We start from the raw sequence: 25605 nt of genomic DNA, 5'->3' as shown, positions 1-25605 counted from the left end.
GATTGTAGCACTATGATTATGCCAGCATTAGCATTACCCTTGCTATCCATCACTTTGGAATCCCAAAACATCAGAAGTGATGAGAAGATAGTCTCGAGCAGGTCCACACTGCCTTTGATTTATCTGCTCTGTCCCTTCAATCACAATTGGAAAGCCAGATTTAAATCCCAGAGTGTTTTGGTGGCGTGAGAATAAAGGTCAGCATTCCTTTCGGGCCTGCTGGACATGATCATGGTTGGCAAAGCTTTGACAGCAAACGGTTGGTGGAGAAGCCAAAATGGAGCAGTAGACCAAGTGCCAGATTCATTTCATGAAAGCCCAAGGATATTTAAACAGAACCAAGCACATAAGAAGCAGTATGCAGAAAAGCACTGATAAAATGAAGGTCAATCATTTATTTGACAAGCATACAAAAGTAATACCAACTTTCAGCAGATAATGAGGCATAGCTCCAGCAAGATAAATAAGACAACAGGGGACCTATTTTAGACCGAATAATCTGTACATAAATGAATTTTAAAAATAACTGCCAAGGTAGTTAATGGCCACTCTTGGGCGGGGGAGGGGAGAGGAACACATTCAGTAAAACACATGGAATCAGCATTGTGGACCATTCACCTAGGATAAGCTATCACCTACTTCAAGTGGAGGAGGAGGGGGATCCCTAGAGACTTCTATAAGGTCCTTATTGTGTACTAGAAAAACTATTCAAATGGGCAGGTTTGAGGGTTCATGTACTAAGGTCACCAAATCAACACAGAAGTCCTAGCTTGAATTTGAATATGTTTGTTAACTCCTTCACCTTTGCTAGATCTTTGCTTGTCTCATGAAATTTTAAGTCTTATTTTGAGCAAATTTGAAGAGATTTAGTATGATTTTGGTTAAGTCCTTCACCCTTGCTACTTATTTGCAAGTCTCAAGAAATTTTAGCCTCATTTTGGGGAAATTTGAAGAAATTTAAGTAAGAATTTGTTAATTACTTAACCTTACTATATACTTGCTTGTCTCAAAAAACAATTTAGTCTAAGAAGTTTCTGCTATAGGGAAAAATCAGAACCAAGAGAGGCAGGGTACTGGGAATTAGAAAGAAAATGTCTCCAAATGTGGGGGACCACTTAGTGAATGTTCTGCTCCCAATCCAGATCTAAGTTTTTGAACTTCTTTGGTAGCACATTTACCCCTAGTGATAATGAAAAAGAAATAACCAAAATGAGGAGTATGGATGCGCAAATTTTCCAAAATTTGCCAATGTGTCATATCACCCATACAAATAAAATGAAAACTGTCCTTTGGCATTCACAATAAGCTTTTTCTTTTGGTATGGAAAAAGTTTCAGTGCCACAGTATACAATTCACAGTTATGTACAACTCTTTTTCTCCCCATCCTAAATTAAGAGGTCTACAGAGACAGAGTAAAAAGGTCTTAATACATTATATAAACATATTTCAAAAACATTCTTTTGGACTACCAAAATCTTCACCTATGAAAGAAACAAATGCCCTCCTCAATTCAGTACTGAGACAAGCTTAACAAAGTCATTAATCTTTATTTAAAATATATTTGGGCAAGAACATATTTGCATAAATAGCAGATTAGTTTTGTTCTGCTGTGGGATATAAGGAATGCATTTCCTTAATGATGGAACCAAACCAAGACTAAATCATTAAAACTATGGTAGATGAAATGCTGCCTAGAGGGTCATAAGAAGTTTAACCATTGAGAGTTCTATACAACACTCTGGTCATAAGTATGTGGCTAATGGATTGGGTATAGACATAGGTATTACTTTTTTTTTTAAAATTAAGTTAAAAAAACAAAAAACAAAAACAAAAACAATTAAGTTCAAATCAAAGATCACAAAGGCTCTTTCTATATTGGCTAAGTATATTGTTTGACAAATGATTATTGTGTCACTTTCCAGTTTTACACTGGAAGGGCCTTTTATGATTCTAATTAAGCTCCTTAAGAATAGGGATGATTTCCTTTCTACTTGTATCTCCAGTATCTAGCACTGTGCCTAGCACATAGCAGGCACTAAATAAACACATGTTAATTGAATGACATTTATTTATTTATCTATCTATCTATCTATTTATTGCCATACCTCCCAAAAAAGGAAAAATCTCAAAAATCAGATGAGTTTTGGCAGGCACATTTGCTGAAATTATTTTTAAAAGCCTCTTGGCATTAAAAAAAAAAAACAAAATAGCAAAGGCTACACAATATTGTCTATAGTAGTATATACCATGGGAGAATACAATAAAATGGAGAATTACAGTGGCTATCACTTGGAGCCTGTGTAGAAAGCAGTGCTGGTGGCTTGGGAGAAAAATTGACTGTAGTTTCTTGATTGCTCCTCTAAGTCAATTTTGTGGCCTAACCATAGTGATTTTTTTTTTAGTCCTAGCTTCTGGTTACCAAGTTAGAAACATTCTTGGAAAAAGATCTTGCCATATAAAATCTTTTCAGGTGGGAAAAAAACAACACTTTTCCACTATTGATCTAACATATGCATGATCTTAATATGGATTAAATACTTTTTAAAAAGTAAAAATTATTTCTAGGGTTTTCATTTAAGGCTAAAACTGATATCTTATTGAAATGCAAATTCTTACAAATGAATATTTACATTCATTTGGCAAGTAACAGCAGTTTTTAAAAAATTAAACTTTGTAAAATAAGGACATTTGGGTACAGCTACTCTTCCAGGAGGGGAGACAAGGGTATTTCCAAGTACCAAGAATATTATTCCTTTCTTTTCATTAGGTTGTTAAGTATGTGTATGGTGGTAGAGGGAACATTTACATACCAGGTGCATGGAGGAAATGCCAGGGGACACTGAAATAATTTGTCTGTGTAATCATGGCTATGGGGTGCTCAATTTCTAGAACTGTATTCTTGGCCATTTCCATACCAAAAGATAACAGAAAGCAGGAGAGAAATGCCTTTTATTCTCTACCCCATCTTTGTACTGAATGGGGGCTCTCAAAGCATGTAGTGCTTTTACCCCTCATACTATTAAAAAACAACCTTTAACTCCAAGGCAGTAGGAAGGCACAAGGGGATTACAAGGCTCTGGGAACAGACAGTGTCAAATAATTCTCAGAAATATGGAGGAATACCAATGGATCTCTACGGAACTATGTCTTCCATCAATATCCTACCGCTAAGCCCCATAAAAAAATAGAAACATTTCACAAAGAGCAGAAATACTTTTTAGCAGTAAAGGACTTGGAATTTATACATTTTTCAAACTAAATTTATACTTGATATTTGAGAAAAGTGCCAAATGTTAAGAAGGAAACTTTCTAGGCCAAGAAAAATTTTCTGTTGTGGGTGCTTAAATAGAGTGCCTGACTGACAGAAAATATAAGAATGATGATGCATAGTAGGTACTAACCTGTATTCTCCAAAAGTTCCATCATCTTCCTTCATAGGCTGAATTTCCGGATCAGCATGTGCATCTTCTTTTTCTTTGACTAAAACATTCAAAATGGCATCATTAGCCATTGATGCTGGCATCTCCCTGTTCAAGATTTTTAGTTCTCTTGGTTCTTTTGATTTCCCAGTGTTATCATCATAATTATTTCTAGTATGTAGTAGATGTTCAAGGTATACAGCAGTTGGCAGTAAGTTTACTTTTATTTCCCAGAAATTGTGGGGGAGCTTAAGAAAATGAACACTTGGCAACATCTAAACATTTGGGTTTTTGTGAAAAGGTTTCATTAATGTGGAAGCCTTATGTTCCTTATGTTTCATAATGAAGGAAAATGTTTAAGGTTTCTACAGGGTTTATATTTAGTCTTTTTCACATGCTCTCATTAGGTTAATAGTCCATATTTAGAAATTGACCACTTTGCAGATTTGGCCACATAGGTCTCACTCCAATTTGGAGAAACACACGAGGCCCTTCAAAACCATTAAAGCTCTTAGATGTGATCTGTGATTTCATCGGCATGGTTACTGTCTCTACCAATGCAGATCACAACTGTGTCACAGTTTATTAGACTGTCTTCATGAGTTGATGTAACCAAAAAATCCATTATGGGGTGATGACAAAGGTAATGAACCTCTGAATTTTTCTAGAACGGTCCTCAGACTTACAGATATGGTCCTTCATCAAGATCATACTTAAAATTGAGAGAAATGATTATTTTAATTATATTAATAACAAAATATTAAAATCAGGATTGAAATTTTTCCTTTCTATTTCCTCATTCAGTGACCAGCCCTTGCAGGTCATTCAGTCAGACTCAGAAGGACATTGGTGATATATGATATTACCTAAATCCTCCAGGTACATACTCTGTGATCTTGGGTGGGACCCCTACCCAACTAGAAGACCTTACAAGTAGAATGTAATCTAGGTGAATTCTTGCCCTTAGTAAAAAAGCCCCTGTCCTTGGAAACCTCCATTAGAATTTAGGGTGATCCAGCTTATGAAGAAGAAAATCAATCAGACTGGTCTGGGTTGAGATGGATTCCTTTGTCCAGATTGCTGGAGGCAGCTGAGTCTCATGATCAAGTCACATTCTTAGCAGAAACTAAGACTTTTAGCCCACCTCCTCATTAATATGTCTCCCCCCTCATTAATTGTTCACCAACCAGTAATGATTTTCACCTGTCAGGGACACTTCCTTTTCCGAAGGTATTTAAACATTCAGGGATCTCCATGTTTGTCTTTGGTTACTGAGGCAGACCACGGACCATCGATTTATTGATTGTTTGCTAGCCTAATTAATATATTGATTATTAATTACCCAGAAACTCCATTTCTTGGGCTTTTCATTTGTCTCAAAATCTTTCTAGTTAATTAGGACCTACATAGCTAGCATAGCCTGTAAGAATCCAAGGTCACCTCTACACCACCAAGAGGCATCAGAGCAGGACTTTAGGAATGAATGGGTGAATGCAAAGCATTTATTAAATATCTGCTACGTTCCAGGAACCATAAGTACTGAGGTTACAAATTTTATAAAAATAAGCCAGTCTTTAGCTTCAAGGATCCACATGTACTGTGGAATAGTGGTCAGGGAAGAGCAATAGAATCCCAGATTTATAGCTGGAAAAGACCTTAGAAGTCTAGTCCCATGCCCCCCCCCCCTTTAGTAGATGAAGAATAGAGGACAAGGTTAAATAACTTTGATTAAAGTCATGCAACTTGCATGTTATTTAACCTTTCTTGTCCTCTATTCTCGAAAGTGTATGAGTTTTGATAAAAGATCTTGATTCTAAATATAGTACTCTGTCTACTATGCCATAATGTTTTGGTCAGGGAAATTACAGGGATGGTTTATTGCCGTATGTCTTATACAAGGAGAAATAAACAACCCTTATCTCAAGAGATTATGTAAATGCTGTTCTTTGGACAGTAAAGATCCAGAAAAGTATTCTAGGCTGCTCCTTAAAACTTCTTAGTTACTCAGAGCACTAGGAGGAGATGGGACCACTGACATTTTTTGAACACAGATGGGCTTACCCACAAAAACTTGTTCTTTCTCTTGAAAATATTTCTATTGTTGTACACATTGGGTCAAAAGAAAAGGTTTTGAAATACTGGCTTTAGGAGGACATGGGCACCCCCCCTTTACAATTAATGAACTGATCATGGTTTTAAGGTATAATAATGCAACTATAAATTAGCAACATGTATGTCTTCTTTTACCTGGATATTTACCACCCTTGTTTCTTCTGATGAAGCAAACAATCAGCAAAATCAAGATGAGAAGCGCAACAGCGCACATCAGACCAATGAACCAGCCTTGAGTTGCAATGTCCACTTGCCGGCTTGCCATTGCTGAGAAATGAGAGAAAAGGAGCAGAGATTAGAAATAGGAAAAAAAAACCCCTTTAATAATGAAATAATGTATCTGCATGAGTATATTATAGTATTAACATTTACATCATTTAATAAAATTCCATATTATAAAACCAGAAAGTAACAGCCAAGAGTGATTTGATTATTGCACTTTGAAAAAAAAATCTTCATTCATATTTACAATGTAAGTTTTCCAAGTAGAGGTTGAGTACTAATAACGTTTGATGCTTAAACTCCTCTTCTTTCTCAACTTCTGGGTAAATATCTGTTCTCAATTTCAGCATATTCCCAAAACAATGTAAAAATGCCTGCCATGTTTGAAGAGGAATATTCAAATGAAGTGGGACAATAATAGGTATTGAGACTGATTTTTAAATAAACATACCAAATTTTATTATAAACTCAAATGAGTACTGTTCAACAAAGCACCTTTTGAGGATGCATACTTATTCCGGGGTTGCTGCAGAAAATATATTTTCTCTTTGTGTAATTGCCTTCAGAGTCAGTTACGAACCATGTAACAAAAAAGTCTCTTTACCCTCACACTTCATTTTTATCTTTAAACAGTCATTAGGAAGGCACAAGCTGAGCAAAAACACCTGTACACAAACATCATTAATATCAAACTTCCCCACAGGTGACCTTACAGGAAGTCAATGGAATTTTGGGAAATTAGAGGTTAATATCTGTTACATATATTTCCCTTTATATTTTCTGGCTGTTCAACGTTATAATACAGGTTGATATTATTTATCATATTTAGTTGCAAATTACTTTTGGTCATTTAAAAAAAAACAATCAAGGGATGAAGACTCAAGACCATTAAGAATATTCTGAAAGTAATTCTAAAGAAGGAATTCCAAGTGTTCTGAAGTTCTGAACAAGGAAAACGTTCTTGGGGAGTAGTCCACCCAGGTGGCTACTTTGAAGAATACAGAACTTATTTGGATTGGATGGATTCTGGCAAGTTTTTTTTTTAATAAAATCAGTCTGTAATCCACTTTAAAGGAATACAATACTTTTGACTTAGGTTAATGTGGCTGGTTTAATGTGTCATTCAAAGGACACATGGGAAAAAGCATAGCATCAATTACTGGTCAAACATGTCCAAGAACAAGTAAATGAATTTGAATGAACATTAACTGATATCAATTTATTTTTTAAAGGAATATGCACTCACTCGTCCTCCTAATGTATTCAGAGAGAAGGGGGATATGTTCTCTCGGCCTCATAAAAATAGCTGTGTCAAGCTTTTTATTTAATCTGCGTTGAATGGCCCAGGCATGGTTAGCTTCCATAATCCTTGCTTTGCAGGATGATGCAGGAAATTGTGTTCTGACAAACATTATTTGGCCCTAGTTTTACAACATGCCCAACGTCTCATTTCCTGTCCTCCTTTATACAAAATGATAGGGAATACAATGTCTGAAGTGAAGTATGATTAATAGAACAAAAGATGTGTTTTTCAGGAAACAAAGTCAGAAATGAAATTATTTTGATTGTATTACAAATCAAATACCAGTAGTCTTTCTCCTCACTACCCAGGATCTATATTTGGTCAGAGGGGAATTTGGCCTGCATCACAAGTAGGGATCTCTAGTTAGCCATCTGCTCACTGAAGCTCAAATAACACAAATAGGTGCCCAGGCAATGACAATTAGAATAATTTAAAGTACCATCTGGTGCTACTCAAATAAATGTGATCACTGATGTAAAGGATGTGGATGCAATTCATTTAAATGCTCAACTGAAAACAAGTGTGAGGCTTTTGAGGCGTGGTACCCCATTACTCAAAAGCAAAAGTACATCAGATTTGCCACATGATGGTAAATATCCCACGGTCTCCCAGTCCTTCACCTTTCCCCTCTCCTGATTCCCTTCTTCTCCTTGAGGACCTAGCATCTTCCAACCTTTATCTCTACTGTCTTGCAGTTTAAACCATGTAGATCCTTATTTTTATAATTGGCCCCAATGTTCAAAATAGGGACAGACCTCAATTAACTATTCTGGTTCTTTGCAAGGCAAAATGCTTTATTGTCCTGAAAAGAAGTGTGGTTCTAATATGGGATCACACAGTTAGTAAACGTCTAAGGCCAGATTTTGAACTTAGGAAGATGAGTCTTCCTGATTCCAGGCCTGGCACTCTATCCACTGCACCACCTATCTGCCCCGTATATATGTACACACACATATGTATACATAATATGTTATGTATACCTATCTGTCTTTATATCTATTTATTTACCTATGTGTATATAGTTACACACCCTACAGTGCAATGATGTGTTTGAAGGGTAAGGTCTTTCAACTAGAGAAGAAATAGCTGAGTGGAATAAGGCTATTTGTTCTACACCCTGGCCCTGTTACTGAGGGACATTTTTCAGGAATTTTCATGCATGGACCTGTATTCCCTCCAGATGAATTTAAGCTCCTGGAGGACAGGGATATAGATATAGAGATATACACATGTATACATACATAGATAGACATAAGAAATAATAAATATAGCATATGTAATATAATATATTAAGCATAGATATTATATAACATGATTATAAATAATAAATAATTATAAATATAATCCCTGCCCTCAAGGAGCATAAAAGTATATGTAAAAAAATTTGGGGGGGTATTTGTATGGCTAGCACCTAGCCAAGCTTCTTAACACACAAAACAGATGGGATTTAATACAAGCTTGTTGGATTGGAATAGAATGAATTCTCTCCCATGGGTTCTATTACAATTTTAGGGGTTGGAGTAGCATACTTTAAAATTACTGATGATACTTTTTATTTTTAACATCACTGTGAGGCCCACCACACCATCCAGTCAAACTCTTTCTTGTAACAACCACCAAAAATAGTTGAGGAAAACTGAGAAAGCAACCATATCTAGCAGTGTGTACATCATTCATTCCACACCTGTAGTCTACCTACTTCTATGTCAAGAGGAGGGAAGGCACACTGGTTTTTGATAGGTTTGGAGATGGCATGAGGTATTTGACATCAACAAAGTCTGACAGACCAACATTAATTTTCTACATGGTATTGCTCATTAAATGCAAAAGGCATCTCTTGGGACACACTAAAATGGTGCTCCTTGAGGCTTTGCATTTTTGCACATACACCTAAAGATAGAAGTTTCAATATGGTATCATCCTACCATGTAATCATATTTATGGGTAAATTAACGAAGAGCAAGCAGAACAGAGATTACAACAGAAAGATGAATGAATTAAAAAGTACAACGAGACAAAAATAAAGTGAGAGCCCATACAGTTTTTTTGTATTTGTCTGACTTTATGTCAAGTAGGGAAAGCTCTGAAACCCAAGGTAACTTTAAGAGACATATTCTAAATTTTTGCTTTTTGCTTTAAGCAAAAATATTTTGTTCCCTCTAGTTTTACACAGAAACTCCGGCCACAGATTTTTTTTTTTCTCCATCACCAGGGGAATTTCTACTTGCTGTAGAGAAGATGTCAAAATCTATCTTCACTTTAGCTAATTTATTGGTGGGGGAGTTATATATCATCTTCCCTCCAGGGATTTCCAGGTGAAAATTTTACTCCTAATACCTGAGAGTTAAAGCATTAATTTCATGGAAGAGATTCAATTTATGATGCAAGGGCAAAAACAGAGTTAGATGGTTCAAAATTTTACAGAGATCTAGAGTTGGGATTCTATTTCTTCATTTTCCTTTCTAAACCTGCTATATATTAATGTTCCCTGCTGATACATGGGTAATTAGTCTATTTTACCAGAGATTCAGGCTACCACATAACCCTGGAAATCTGTTTCACGTCACATCAGAGTCTTACACAATTCTACAGAATGGCAGGGGTGAGGAGATAGCTGGGGACAGTGGGTGGAGAAAGAACAGAACAAATTCAAAGCTGGAAGTAATCTTAAAGTCATCCAGTACAATCCCTTTATTTTACATATAAGGAAACTGAGGAGTTAAATAGTTTGACCAATATCACATGGGCCATTAGTTGCAAATTTAGGCCTAGAACCCATGCCTTTTTTAGTCCTAGTCTGACACCTGCAGCTATTTTCTCCTATAGTTTTGAATTCCCTCATCCTCTCTTATCCTTCCTCTCTATTTTCCCCAAAGAGTATATGGGAACTTTTAACACGACTCTGAGGAGATGTGCTTGCTCCTTTATTGAGTTCTCTGACTGCACCTGGCCTGCATGGATGTCAGGGTCCTGGACCAAACAGAGTTCAGATGTTTTGCTACACTTCTGGTTTGGGGGAGAACTGTGTATGTGGGAAGTGTTATGAAGAATTCATTTAAGAGTCAGTTCTTCAAATTTTTTCTTCATAGAAATACCACTAGCTCACACACTGTAATATTACCGTGGAAAAGAAACACATCTAGAGTATGAGATTAAACACTATGCAACAAAGCAAACCCTCTACTTCCCCATCCCTCCCACATGGCAGCATCATCATGCATTGTGAAGGTCTCTACTCTTCGTATGGGTCACAAGCAGTGCAGGGACTACTTGGGTAGTAACTTTGCCATAAAGAAAAGGCTTTGTGAGTGCTTGGGTAGACAGCATAGGGACTAGAGAACACAACTTAGAAAACATGAGTTGAAGAGAAAGTGCAATGTAAAATGAAGTAGAGTAATTAATCGCTATTTGATCCATTTTTGAGGGAACCACTATATAACTTTTTGAAAATCATCATAGTCAAATAGATTAAATTGTTTGGAAAGAAAAACAGTACAGTTTTTAGTTCAAATTGGAAAATAAATGATAGGGGGCCTGATTTGGTTATAAAAAGCTTTCAGTGCTAATCAGTTGATAAAAAAAAGGAGGCAAAATTAGATGAATGATTTAGATTTTTTTGGCTAAGGTATTCATGTTTTTGTTATTATTATTATTATTATTTTGTGGGTGTGTAGACAGAGAACAGTTGTCAAACTGGCCCAAATGAAAACAAAATGCCCTGAAGCCTTTCCCTCTTCCTTCCTTCTTCCTCTTAGACAATGAAGGAAAAGCAAATAAAAAAGGCTGAAAGGATATTTTTGCATATAAAGGCCACACAGAGTAGAAGATGGTCAAAGCAAGTACAGTGACTTTTGATAATAAACTCCTGGGACTGGCAGATTTTACACAGATCAAGTTTTAGATCACGTAGGAAATTAAGCAATTAGCCAGGAGGACAAACTTTCAAGGCAAGCACTGATTTCTCTGTGCCTCAAAGCATGGCTCAGAAATGGAGGTGAGACTGAGGTAAGAGAAAAACCTTTTACATATTTGTTTTTGTTTTTTTTTTTTTGCATCTCTGAAGACAGTAGTAGTAATAAAAATTAAAAAAGAATAATAGCTAACATTTCTACAGTGCTTACTATGTGCCAGGTACTGTGCTAAGTGCTTTACAATTATTATCCCATTTGATCCTCACAACAACCCTGGGAAGTAGGTGCTATTATTATCCCCATTTTACAGATGAGGAAACTGAAAAGTGACTTGTTCAGGTAATAAGTGTCTGAGGTTGGATTCGAACTTAGATGTGTCTGACTCCAGGCCCAGGATTCTACCCAATATAACACCTAGCTGTGTCTGAAACAGCAGAGTAGGATTAACATACAGAGGAATGGATAAAAATGAATTCTAGGGAGAAAAGTTGCCAATATATATTTAAGTGTTGTATTTTTTAAAATCATACTCCAAATAATATTTCTCTTTAATTTTACACGTGCATATATTTATAATTAACAGATGTTCCCTTCTTAAAATGTTACTTTTTAAAATAGAAAATCCAATATCACTTTGATAATGTGCTTAAAAATATTCCTCAGTTATCCACACCATAGGAGCAGCTATTGTGATAAGGTCCTACTGTGGAAGCTGGTAAATGTCAAATTCCATTGTATAACCTGTACAATGCTTGCCTAGCAGTTACAACTCTATAATTTCACACGTGTACCTTGTAGGCTAAACTGATTCTGGTTATACCATTGAATTTTCAACTTTCTTTCTACAACATCCCCAGGTGATCGATTTAAAATCTTAAAGGCTTGTTAGTTGAGTCAATAATTTAGGGATTAGGATCTACAGGAAGTGAGTCCACAACTCCAATGCCATTTCCTTCATGAAATTTCTTTTTCTTTTCTTTTTTTTTAATTTGATTAGGCAATGGGGTTAAGTGACTTGCCCAGGGTCACACAGCTAGTTAGTGCTATGTGTCTGAGGCCACATTTGAACCCAGGTCCTCCTGAATCCAGGGCCGGTGCTCTAGCCACCGTACCACCTAGCTGCCCCCTCCTCCGTGAAATTTCTCCTGATTTCCTAGATAACTAATGACTTTCTGCCTCAGACTTCACATAGTACTTTTGTTTTATGACTCCCTAATGGATTTATCATGAATTATTGTATAATACAGCTATCTATTCTATTAATATAATACAAGTACCTTGAGGGCAGGGATCATGCCTTATCTAAATTTTGCATCTCCCGCAAAGCCAAGCAGAGTACCCTGCACAAAGAAGAGCCTTAATAAATATACATTGCATTGTGTTGTCCCCTTGACAACATACTTAGGCTCAGAAGTCTTGTTTAGGGGTGACAATGCAGAGACTCACAAATTTAAAGTGATTAAACTGAATCCTTATGACAGGGACCAACCAATACAATCCAAAAAGCATTTGCTGAACCTTTCTTCTATTCATGGCCCTAAGCTAGGTGCTGTGGATGCAAAGACAGAAAAAAATTTATGAATGATGATCATGAATATTGCATGAATACTTCCATTCTAAGATTTATTCAATGCTTTTCTAGGAGAATGGAGTCATATTTTCATGTGAAAATGTATGAAATGTGACAAAACATTATGATTTTATGAAAGTAAATAAAATACTAATAAGTAACCATACATTACTGTTACCTATTTTTATATCACACACCAAGGTATCATTTCTTTTTCAAAATCATAATATTTGAATCAAAAAGACTTGGGATTAAAAAAAACCAAACAAGCTGTATGGGTCATGTGCTTAGAATGAAACTTTTTGGGGGATCAACAAGTTGGGATGGAACATAATGCTAAGCATCACCATACTAGCAGACATAATAACTGTTTTTGTTTTAAAGGAGCAGGAAATGTGTTCACATTTTCATGAATAAATACAGACATTTTGTATGTAGAATCATGAAATGCTGTGTTGGAGATTATTCTGTCTGTTACTCAGTTAAGAGAAATGAAAACTAAACCCCAGAGAGATTAAGATGATTTGTTCAGAGTTACACACTTAATTAATAGCATAACTGGAATTAGAACTCATAGCCCTGGACTTCAAGACCAGTGTTCTTTCTCTATTCTTAAAAATCAACAGCATGATGATATTAACTCCTACTTATATGATGTGGTTATTTGTAATACAAATTACTAAAATACTGAGGAAATCAAGGTTTATAGGAAAAGTACTTCCAAACCAGAAAAGGCTCCACTAACATCACTTTACTATTTGAGTATTTGCACAGCAAGGCCTCACTTAAATCCAATTCACTTGCAAGTCATAGCATCACCTTCCTGATTTTGAGAATGAAGGACAAACAATAACAACAACTTTCTTTTTCTGATTTCCTAATATGAGCCCACCTTACGTGATGGGTACCTCACCTGGACCTGTATGAAACATATCCTCAGAACTCACAAAACCCGAATCCCCCTCAGCACCAACTCGAACTCTGTATGCTGTTCCTGGCAGTAGACCCTTTAACCCAAAGAAGCTCTGAGAACCATTTACAATTTCTTTTCTCCATTCTTCTTTGCCTAGGAAATTTTTCAAAAACAATAAATTTGAATATTTTAAAATTCTGGGAGTCATTTCATGTATCTAGAAAGGAAAAAAACATTTTACAGGCTAATGGCAAAACCTAGGATATATAGGTTTGTACCATTTTTAGATCTACCTGCTTCAGAAATATCAACGGTTTAAGCCCAATGCTGAAGGCAAATACTTCAGCAAATGGAACATCAAGAACAGCAAATGCCATGTTGAAAATGATTGCCCTGTTTTATGAATCAGGTGTTTTTCTCAGCAAGTTTAAACAACTCAAAACAATTGTTTGAACTTAAAGATTATATCTGATACATTTTATAGTTCCTTAATATTAAAGACAATTACTTCTGTATACCTTGCTTCATGTAATCTATATGTTTAACAGATGTGTAAAAAGAACTTTTTATAAACTGAAGCATATTTTAAACATACTAAGGAACTAGTTATTTCAGAGAAGTCTGTGCCCAGTCTTTTTGTTAAATAAATGAATGTCCCAATTTTATTTGTTTTATAAATTAGAGAATTTCCTATAAGAATTTTCTTAAAATGACATCTACCTTAAAAAAAATTGGACTTGTGATTTAAATAGGGTAAAGACTTCTAGGCTAGGAACTTTCTTTATCAATAGAGATCAATAGCTTCTCTATAATTTATATTGTTAGAGTATATGCTTGGGGTACAAGTTAAGTGACTTAGCCAGGGTCATATGGAGCCAGAATATATCAGGTCAAACTTGAACCAAGGTCTTCCTGACTCTAAGGCAAGATCTCTTTCCCTTAAGCTATATTGCTTCTCAGAGATCTATCTTATTTTTTTTTTTTAAAAAAAGCTATTACCATAACCTAAACAAAAAGTAAAAGCTGTATAAATACCAATTTCCTAGGACAACATTATAAATGGCTTAGAATTAAAAGGGGCTTTTTTTCTTAAATACCTATTACGGAATACAATCTCATTGAAATATATTGGATGGCTCTCCAAATGAATAATTTTTAAGTTCTTCAAATTTCTCATTCTATTTACTACATATTGGCAATTGGAATATGAAAGAATAACTGAATTCAAATCAGTTGTTCATATTTTGCTAGTCTGCCCAATTGAAACAACCCTTTTTCTTATTTAATATCTAATATACTCCAGTGTATTTGTTAACAAGACATTCAGTAATACATAGGGTGCATTCAATGGCACCTCATTTACCATAATCCTTTCTCTTCTCCTATACCTAGGAACAATCCCTTAAAATCTACTCCAACCTTGCTGATGCATTTATAATATTTTAAATATGATTTATGCTATTTGCATACAAGCCTCATTTTTACTACTAGAATGTAAGCTCCTTGAGGGCAGGGACTGTGTTGTTTTTCATTTTATATCCCTACCAAGTGGCACAATGCCTTGTGCAGCAGTAGGCATCTAATAAAAATATACTGAATTGAATTGAATGTATTATGGGGTTCAGATCCAACTTTCTGTGCCAACTATTGAAATGTGGTATCCTAATTATAATAGTAATAGCTACCATTTGAAAGTTTGCAAAGTGCATTAGAAATGTCATCTCATTTTATCTTAATAACCCTGGGAGGTAGGTACTATTATTCCCATATGGATGAGGAAATTGAGGCAGACAGAAGCAGATTCCGATTGCCTTGACTCCAAATCCAGCACTCCACCCACAGCATCACCTAGCTAGTAAAGAACCTACCAAAATAGAAATCAATTATATCACTTACTTTTTGTAGCATTAAGAAATATAAAGGATTTTCTATTTAGAAATCAAATATGATGGCTCAAAACACACTTATATTTTAATAACTGGATCATTCCCTAAATTAAATATGTCTATATGCTCCAAACCAAAATGGCCTTTAAAATGCCATTGTAATGACATTTGATATTTAATGCCTAAAATATCTTTACATTTATTTTAGAAGTCAGAATCAGTGAATGAAATGGTTCCTTACTCCCTGATACAACATATTCAACATAAAAGTGGACATGATCTGGTCCCTCATATTCCCAACTGATGTTGGCATAGGTTTCAGCGGCAACTGCAGTAACATTTCGGATCCTTGGATTAACTGGTCGAACTAAATACATGACAGAAAACACAAACACAATATTAAATTGCTGCTCCAAATACACAAGCATAAAACAAGATTCCATTTTTTTAAACTTCTAAAATATGGTTAAATTTGGAATATGATGTTAAAATGTAAGGTTCTTTCCTAGTCCACTGCAAAATAAAATAAAATCATAGAAGATCTTACTGATTGGAAAATTACAACATTAATAAATAAATTAACAATTAAATCCTCTACACTATCACAGAAAAATGTAGAGCTCAGTCCATGAATTCTACCATAAAGATCCTGAATAATGCAAATTGCCATGTCTGGATTGTCAGTCATAGGAAACATCACAGTATTCATTTATTGAATTATAATATAGACTGATTCAGTATAACACAACTTGTCCTTGAGTCTACTTCAATCCCTTAATGCAAGCCTCACAGAAAATGCTTTTGTAGCTATCCCTACCATATTTGTAATGAGAAAGAAGCTCACGGTACCCTTATAGAATGTTGGACGGCTAGTATGCATAGCAGGAGAAGTTGAAAAATGGATTTCTGAATATCCTTTAGCAGAAGAAATAAGAAAGAAGAAAGAGTAAAAAATTTTTCATAAGGCACACTACTGACAATAAAACAACCTTACCTGTCAAGGTTTTCTGATTACATATGCACACTTAAAATTCATACAGTTTTTTCCACAGGGATTTTATGCTTTATTCATAAAACATGAAGTCACAGAAAACATAAATGACTCTGGAAACTAAAGGCCTTACTAAATCAACTATAACAAAACCTGAAAGTTAACTTTAACATGACAATTATCTCAACTTTGGCAGTCTGTACCAAAGGGATTCAGCAGATTTTGACTCAAGGTTTATTTAAAAAAAAAAAAGAGAGACATCAACGTTATCTTTTTAGGTTAACCAGCCATAATCTTTTTATGCTGAGAAAGCTTCCTCTATGAGAGTAAATTATATCGTAGCAATGTATTAATTCAAACCTTGGAATTAAATTCAGAAGTATACTGCATCATGGCAGAAGAACCAGATAGAAGCTAAAAGCCTCTCTTGAAGTAGAAAAAGCAGACCAGTTGACCCTTGCTGCCAACAAGGATAAATGTTTCAAAGATGATTTCAAACCTAATCTTCTTGAATATTTAATTTATACAAAAATTATGCATATTGCTGACAAGGTAAAGACTCCTTCTCTGAAGCTAATTCACTTGTATCTTCCTAAACTGCCCCTGTTGCAAACCCAACAGATATTACTAGTACAGAGGAATATGAAAATTCAATAGCTATGCTAGCTATCATGCTACCTAACTGCCAAAAAAAAGGCAGACTCAGTGAGCTGCTAAGAACTAGGAAAAATGCATCCAGTAAAACAACTCAATCCACATATAATGCTTGTGTTATTTTATTCAATATTATGGATATTTTATTAAATTTTCTATGAATTTTTTAAATATCCAAGTTCTTGTAAATTCTAAAGTAAGATGAAAAATGAATTAAATTAGCTAAATATGCACAATTTTCATACACCTGAGGAAAGCCCTTACCAAATGGATCAACAGATTCATAATTAGAAGTGAAGTTCTAATTCATTACTTTGCTCAAATGCTTTGGGGATGAAGGTAAAAAAGTACCACTGGTTAGAGAAATAAATTTTATTGCCCTGGATTAATTTATTTACATCAAAAATGAAATGAGCCTTCTATAATTACATATGTGAAAACTCAGTTTTCATTAAGACATTTTGGAAACTGCAGTTGAAAACTGTAAATTACAAACACACATCTCTATTTGTATATTATATCAGTGTAAATTAGATACCGCACATAAGGGAGCTAGACCTTTTGCCGATAAATATTTTTAATAGCGCTTCTCCCAATTATTTATCTGTTATTCTTCTTCCTCTTTTAAATCAGAAGGGAAGTCATACCCTCAGATTGACTGATTAAGTGAATGAGTGAAAATGAATGAGTGAACTGTCTGTTCAGCAAGCCAAGACATAGGAAGAAGTTAAAGAAAGGGTTTTTAATCTATGGTTCAGGAAGCCTTGATGAAGTATTGCTATGGAAGTAGAAATAGAGCTCATCCTTGAATGGAAAAAGTTTGAATAAAAGAATAACAGAAGGCTCTTGTGTAATTAAAGTCACTATATATTAAAGTTTAATTATCAGTTATATGAGAAATGCTTAATTACTGATCTTTTACAAAAAAATCAGAGAATTGTTTACATGTAGTATAATACATAGTGATAGTCAATAAGCATTTATTAATTACCTATTATGTGCTAGGCACTGTGCTGAGCACTGGGGATATAAAGAAAGATAATTACTGTTCTCAAGGAGCTGGAAGCCTAAGGTGCAGAGACAACATGCAAGCAACTATATTCAAACAAAATATACACAAGATAAACAGAAACTACTCCACAGAGGGAAAGCATTAAAATTAAGAGAGGTTGGGAAAGTTTTCCTGTAGAAGGTGGGATTTTATCTCGGACTAGTAGGAAGTTAGGGAAGCCAGGAGGCAGAGATGAGGAGGGAGTGCATTCCAGGTACAAGGGACAGGCAGTGAAAATTCCCAGAGCCAAGAGATTGTTTGATGAATAACAAAAAGGCTAGCGTCACTGGACTAAAGAATACTATATAAATTTAGCATTTGTATTTCCTTTCCATATACATATACATGTATATGCAGCTATATCTATATATTTTCCTTATCTGCATTAATGCTGTTTCCTATCAGTAGAATAAGCTCCTTGAGGGCAGGGGCTGTCCTGTTTTTGTTTCAAAATCCCTAATGGCTAACGTAGTGCTGGTTACATAGAGAAGATGTTTATTAATTGTTAATGAAATTGAATTTTAATATTGGGGTCTAAATTAATTTCCAGGTGCTACATCTTCTGCTTATTTCTATAAACTCCATCATCAGCCTTTGTCAATTTAATTTAGTAGCTAGCCAAATGGTATTAGATAGAACTTACTGCTAATAATTTTTTACTTTTTTATCGTCATTAAACTAATAATTGCTATCTCTATCTTTATTATTTTAACTTACCAGTTATTTCAAACTACAGCAACTTATTTCCTTTAGATCAGAAGTTCTTAACTTGGGGTCCACAAACTTTTTAAAAAAATTTGGACAATTGTTTTTCTATATTTTCTATGTAATTGGTTTCCTTTGTAATCCTAGTATTTTATTTCATGCATTTATGCATTATTCTGAGAAGGAATACAGAGAATTTATCAGACTACCATGACTAACTGTAAGTGCTTAAGATGAAATAAATTATTTTTCTACAAAAAAGTTAAGAATCTCTGCTTTAGATTCTTAATTGCAGCTATTTTTAACACAGTTCTCTTAAGTTAATGGAATGATTCATCTAAGATTGAAACAGTCATTTTCATCGAAGCATAACCACACTTTGTTCATTAAGATCAGAAGTTGTGACACACATACCTTTTTCAACGATGTTAATTTTCTATGTATATATTTTACTATCATATGGATATGATTATTCAGAACAAAAATTTCAATTATTAACATACCATCTCTATCCCTTTTACTTCCCAAATTGTATCATATTTGGGAAGGATCCTTTTATTTAGAAGAGTCTGGAATTTAATTTCTATTAAAGGATGAACAACTATGAGCAAAACTCAGTTGGGAATTGTTTTTCAGATTTACTGAGTTGACTGTGCTGGGTCATGCCCGCGTTAGGAGAGGCTTAGACACTGTAGCCACAATATCAGGCTTGTACCACTAATCTATTCTTGTTCTCCGGAAAGAGGCCTTTCCCAGGCATTTTCACTTATGCAGAATGCATCATCACATTTTGGCAAGAATCAGTTATGAATCTAAACTGGAGCCAAGACATCAAAGAAAATACAGGATGTGGAACACTTTTCAAAATAAAACTCATAAAAAAGGAAAAGTCAATCTGAAGACATTCCTTGTAGAGAGATAATGAAGTCACAGGAGAAGTAATTCATATGTATAGTGAAGTCCTCAAGTGAGATCAAGGTCAACAGGTTACATGAAATGATTGCCTTTTTTAGGAAGCCATTGTAGGTACTAGACTTAGGAGAGATGGAAAGGGTCTTTTTGATGACCAAATTCATTTCCCATAATCTGTGACTCAGCTAATAGTACACAGGTATATTGCAGTAAAATCAGAGATAACCAATCCATGATACTTTTTAAAACAAGAATATTTTTGTCAAATATACTCATTTCTTTAAGATACTCAGGGACACATTTTATAAAGCATAATGTAGTTTTTTTTCCTTCATACCTTGTTAAAATATGCCATAAAATATTTTCAGACAATTTGTTTATATAAGAAAATAAATCCCTTCATCTTTACTATAAATATGTGACCAATGCTGAATTATCTAATACCTAGATATCTCTCCTGGGTGATTAGTAGAAGTTCATTGTAAATATACCTTACTTAAATTACATCATTTCACATCTATCTAATGTTTATAATTCCTGCTTATTTTCCTTCAGAGTTATTCAATATCCCATACAGTAGAGCATTAGTAAAAGAAAGTGGGAAAAGACTTAGCAAACCATTGGCATGATTTAGGAGGGAAAAGGAACTTTAGGAATAACAGTAAAGAAGTAAAACCTTGAAGATGCTGTACATTCGTGCATCAAACAGTAGGCTGATACTTTTACAGTTAGAAATTCATCTAATAGAATCCCAAACTGAAGAAATTAGTGAATTAGATTATATATTCATTTTAAGGAGCATCATTCTCCAAGTCATATACTAGGATCTTGTATGTGCCATATTAGCGTGCCATTATCATCAGCTGTCATGTGTAAGACCTCTTGATAACTGGCTAGCATTTGAGAAGGACCATCACTTGGTCAGGTTGTATAGCATACTGGTACACTAAGCACCAGTTATAAGTTAAATAAACTGCAATTAAGAAAAGGAATGCAACTTCCTAACTTGTTGCTCAATTTTAGATATCAGTCAGACTCCAGTTCCTAATTCCAAACAAAATTTGACTATTTCAGTCCTTAGCTTAATCTGCTTCTGCCAATTGTTACACAAGATATTTTCCTTTGATAATGCCTGTAAATTAGTAAGCTCAAGTGTTGGGCAAAGTATAAAAATGTCTTAAGGATGCCAGGAACAGAATTTACATATCAATATAATATTCTTAATTTAAGTATTTTTACTTCATGACATTTAAAGTACAGATCATTTCAATTAATATAATTCTGTTTCATCACAAAAGTTTGTTTTTTCCTATTTAAATGTTATTTTAAAAGTTTGGAAGTATTAACTGGGATTGAGGTCTAACTTCTTTCCCCAGCACAATATACATCCAATGCTGTGATGAAAAATCATCACTAAAATAGTATTAACTTAAAAGAAATACACTTTATAATAAATGTTGCTACAACGTATCAGTTCTACTAAGTCAAAGACACCTGAGTAACATTCTCACTGAAAGGTAATGGAACAAGAACATGAGCCAAGATACTATCCTTATTGGTCCATTTTTTTTGCTAGTTGAGCATGGTATTAAGTTAACATTAATATACTCAAGAAATTTAATTGAAGTTTGTTTGTACTATCTAACAAAACTACAATCTAATTAAACAATTGTAATTTAATTTAAAATACTATATAATACTTTAAATTTTCATCCAGAATGAAGAAACTTAAAGATAATACACTACCAAGATTATTTTTAAAAGTAGATCTCATGATCTCATTCAATCCTCAAAACCAAATCTGTTCTAAGAAGCTCTAATACCAGTAACCCCTCATGGACAAATAATATCTAAGTAATAAGTATGAGGATTCCATATAGAAAAGCTATTGGTTCTTAAATGATTTATCATTCTCATCACTTGGGGTTATCATCAATGAAATCACTATTCATTGACATTCTGTTCAAAAAATAAAATGCCTTAAGATCAGGATCCTTAAAAGGTTTTTTTTTTTTAAAAGAATATGATGGGAACCTACCTATGCAGGGAAGACAGGGGAAAAAGGATTAGGCATAAATACTGGGCTTGTCCAATTTGACCATAGTTATATCAAAGTAGACTAAGATGAGTTTTCTAACTTTTTCTGGTGAATTTTCTTGGTGAATTCATGGATTTTACACACATGAGAACAGAATTTAAATCAAGGGATATATACACTGCACTGAGTTCCTCCTTTCTTAGGCATTTTCTAGATTTACTTTACATTTCATTTCCCTCTATTACATATTCAAGACATGCCCTGTGATAATTCTCTCCATATCCATGCTGAAATTTCCCATGCATAACATTGAAAGTTTTGATCTTTATATTTACAAAGTCATGCAGGTGATTTATTTTACCTTTGTCTGCGCCTACAGCAGGTGGGTGAACACCAGCTTTAATGAAAGAAAACAAGAATAGGACACTATGAGGTTAGTGACAAGATGGAAGCGTATGCAGAGAGATTAGGAAAAATGCTTATTAAAATGCCAATGCACGTTAAGTATAATGAAATGAAATAACTAAGATATTCTGTTGTTCTAAATGAACCAAGAAACAAATACAAAATTACTATCCACACATCATTTAAGCTATATTATTTGTGCTTTGTGCTAAAGATTAAGACCAATGCAGGCTGAGGATATTTCAAACAATTTTTTAGAAAATATACTAACCAATTATTGCGTTTAAGAAAAGTTCTCAAAATTAAATGAGTAACTTCTAAAAAACTTTAGAAGTTAGAGATCTACAAACAATACAATACATTTGACGGTGTCATCATCATTTCCATAAAATCCCCCCTAAGTATTAATCATTCAAATAGTCAGAAAAATTCCAAAGGGTCATAAAACCTAAAATATGTATAGAAGACCCTTCTGGCTCCATTAAAGTATTGCTTTTTGCTCTGGATTCTTTAATGAAATGTTTTCCTTCTTCTTCCTAGTCAGAGTAGTGAATTTAAGGCCTTTGTCCAACCCAAAGAAAAATTAAGGGCTATTTAATTAGCCTTTAGAATGATTGGATTAAGGAGAAAAGGAAACTTTAGAGATCATCTGGTCCAGTTTCTTAATTTTATAAATGGGGAAACAAGCCCAGAGAAGCTGTGACTTGACACAAATATAGTGAAGCCCACAAGTCATGAACTCTCCCACCATACTGTCTTGTTACAAAGAAGATAGAGAGGAAGACAGACAGAGATACAGAGACAGAAAGAGAGAGAGACAGAGACAGACAGAAAGACAGAGATGGAGAGACAGAGATAGAGAGAAAGAGAGAGAAAGAGACAGAGATAGAGAGAGACAGAGACAGAGAGAGATAAGGATAAAGAGAGACAGAATGAGAGATAGAGACAGAGACAGACAGAGTGAGAAAGACAGAGAGAGACAGAGAGAGAGGACAGAGAAAGACAGACAGACAGACAGAGACAGACAGAGAGACAGAGACAGAGAGAACGACAGAGAAAGAGAGACAGAGAGGGAGAAAGAGAGACAGAGAGGAGGGAAGGAGAAAGGAAGGAATGAAGAAAAAAATGAAGGAAAGGAAGGAAGAAAGGGAGATAGGTAGAAAAAGAAAGAAAATTCAACCATCTAGAGAAACATTTTATTTTTTCCCCAATACTGTAATTTACACTTTCCAGTTTTCATGTTAAACTTGCACTAGTTTGCACTAGTTTAAAATATATAAAATAATATAATATAAAATAATGAAGAGTCACTAAAAACCTTTACATGACACATACAAGTATGTTCCTTAAAAAGAAAGAAAAAACAGCGTTATTAAAAGGCAAACACACGGACTTGTTGGACAGACATGAAGACTTTCTTTATACATACCCATCTTACCTTCATCCACAGTGGTCACAGCTTCCTCAGTAATTTGACTTCCAGATCCTGCTGAGGTTTGTGCATAGAAATAAAACTTGTAGCGCGTGCTGTAACTTAAATTTCTTAAAACCAGGCTTGTCATGTTGGCTGCAATTTTTAAATCTACCAAAGGGCCCAATTCATGTGTGCTGTTAACTGTCACGGGAAAGCAAACACATTCACAATTAGCTGGTATCATTTCATAATAGCAACACAATCAGCAATACTGCAAATAGCCAACCAAAGGCTCAAACCCAGATTATTTCTATCCTGTTCTTTCTATAGTCCTGTTCACCCTTTGTTTCATGGGGCTAATATTACACTAAGCTTTTAGGACTTTTGCAATGATGCATGTGATAAGTAGAAAAAAAGGTAGAGGTTGGGGGAGTGGTTTGAGAAATCCAATATGAAAAATTTTGGAAGATCCTACAGTGAGGGCCACAATATGGTTTCTTGACTGTGTCTTTAAATTACAGTTGTATATAATATTAACTCATAAATGTTAACTCAGAGGCAACATATCAATTTGGTACAAAGTTTTTATTCTTATTCTTATCATAGTGAAAGACTCTATTTGACTTAGCTAGCAGTGGCATGCTCATTTTTATTAAGTTTTGACCAATGATGGAAAAATTACATGGTCTAAATCTGTTGTTTTATTGTGTACATAATCTTTCCCTTCAAATGGAAATGTTGAGAGTATACTTTGACAATTATATTATACATACTTTAAAAAATAAATATTAATATTAAATATTAAAATAAATATCAATCAGCCAAGATGTGAAAAGACAGGTTTTTCTTCCCCCTTTTCCTCTCTTTCCCACTCCTCCTAGTAACTTACTTGGCTGAAACTTCAGGGTATATGCCGTCAAAATACCATTTGGATGACTCGGTGGATCCCATTCCAGAGTTAGTGAATCAAGGGTTGGATTAACAATCTTCAGAAAAAGAGGAGCACTGGGAACTTGTAATGAGAAAATAGGGTCAGTACCAATAATCTCCTCAAATATTGTATATTATACTGAAAATAGCATATTACACAACAGCATACAATACTTTCAATTTTAAAGCCTCAAGTTAGTTGTTTTGCTCAGTAGAGTTATTGCCAAGGGTTATCCAGTTCTAGTCATTTCTATATCTACAGCATCTTTTACATCTATCTTCTCTTTACTCCCACTGTCATCATCCTAGTTTAGGTTCTCATTGCATGTCCCCAGACCATCCGTTCTCATACTTTTTGGTCTCAGGACCCCTTATATTCTTAAAAATTACTCCGGACTCTCAAACATGTTTGCTTACATTGGTTATATCTATCAATATTTACCATGTTAGAAATTAAAACAGATACATTAAAAAAGTTATTAAATTCATTTAAAATAACAATAAGTCCATGATATGTTAACATAAATAATATTTCATGAAAAATTTTATTTCCCAAAACAAAAGATGAAGTAAGAAGAGTGGCACTGATTTTAATATTTTTGCAAATCTCTTTAATGTCTGGTTTAATAGAAGATAGTTGGATTCTTGTATTTGCTTCAACATTCAGTCCATTGAGAAGCTATTTTGATTGAAATATATGAAGAAAATTGGGCTTCAGAAGATATGTTCTTGGAAAACGGAGGAGTATTTTACTAGACAAATTATATCTAGGTACTATTACAAAATGGTTTTGACCTTGGGGATCCTTTGAAAACTCAGGGACCTTAAGGGGTCCATGGATCACACTTTGAGAACCACTGCCCGAGACCATCACAGTTGTCTTTCACATCTAACTTGTTCTCTGCTTCATTCCATCCTTTGTTTATACAACTGCCAGAATAATCTTCTTAAGGCCTAACCCAACAGATACTAAGGATCTGATCATATCACTCCTCTGCTCAACAATCTTCAATGGCTACTATGGCCCAACTAGTAAAGTTTAAATTTTGTCTGGCATTGGTATCATCTACTCTTATAGCCTAATCCTTATAGACCTTCCATGTACTGTATATTCCAGAAGAATTGGATGATTCCTTCCCTAAACGTGCTCTCACACATTCACATCTTTG

At 34.5% G+C, this 25605-nt stretch overlaps 1 protein-coding gene across 1 annotated transcript in view; it reads right to left on the bottom strand.

Annotated features, from left to right (window-relative positions):
* Positions 1–25605, bottom strand: part of NRCAM (neuronal cell adhesion molecule) — a 151603-nt gene that overhangs the window by 8329 nt on the left and 117669 nt on the right. Inside the window, exons 22-25 of the mRNA XM_027838633.1 lie at positions 24396–24518; positions 23531–23707; positions 5667–5798; positions 3402–3480 (exon numbers count right to left, since the gene is read on the bottom strand). Coding sequence (XP_027694434.1) covers positions 3402–3480; positions 5667–5798; positions 23531–23707; positions 24396–24518 — 511 coding nt within the window. The remainder of the gene's footprint in view (positions 1–3401; positions 3481–5666; positions 5799–23530; positions 23708–24395; positions 24519–25605) is intronic.

The sequence above is a fragment of the Vombatus ursinus genome, unplaced genomic scaffold (assembly GCF_900497805.2).
Source record: "Vombatus ursinus unplaced genomic scaffold, bare-nosed wombat genome assembly UNPS02014830.1, whole genome shotgun sequence".
Lineage (NCBI taxonomy): Eukaryota > Metazoa > Chordata > Mammalia > Diprotodontia > Vombatidae > Vombatus > Vombatus ursinus.
The sequence above is the reverse complement of the archived record's forward strand: the minus strand, read 5'-3'. Positions and strand labels throughout refer to the sequence as shown.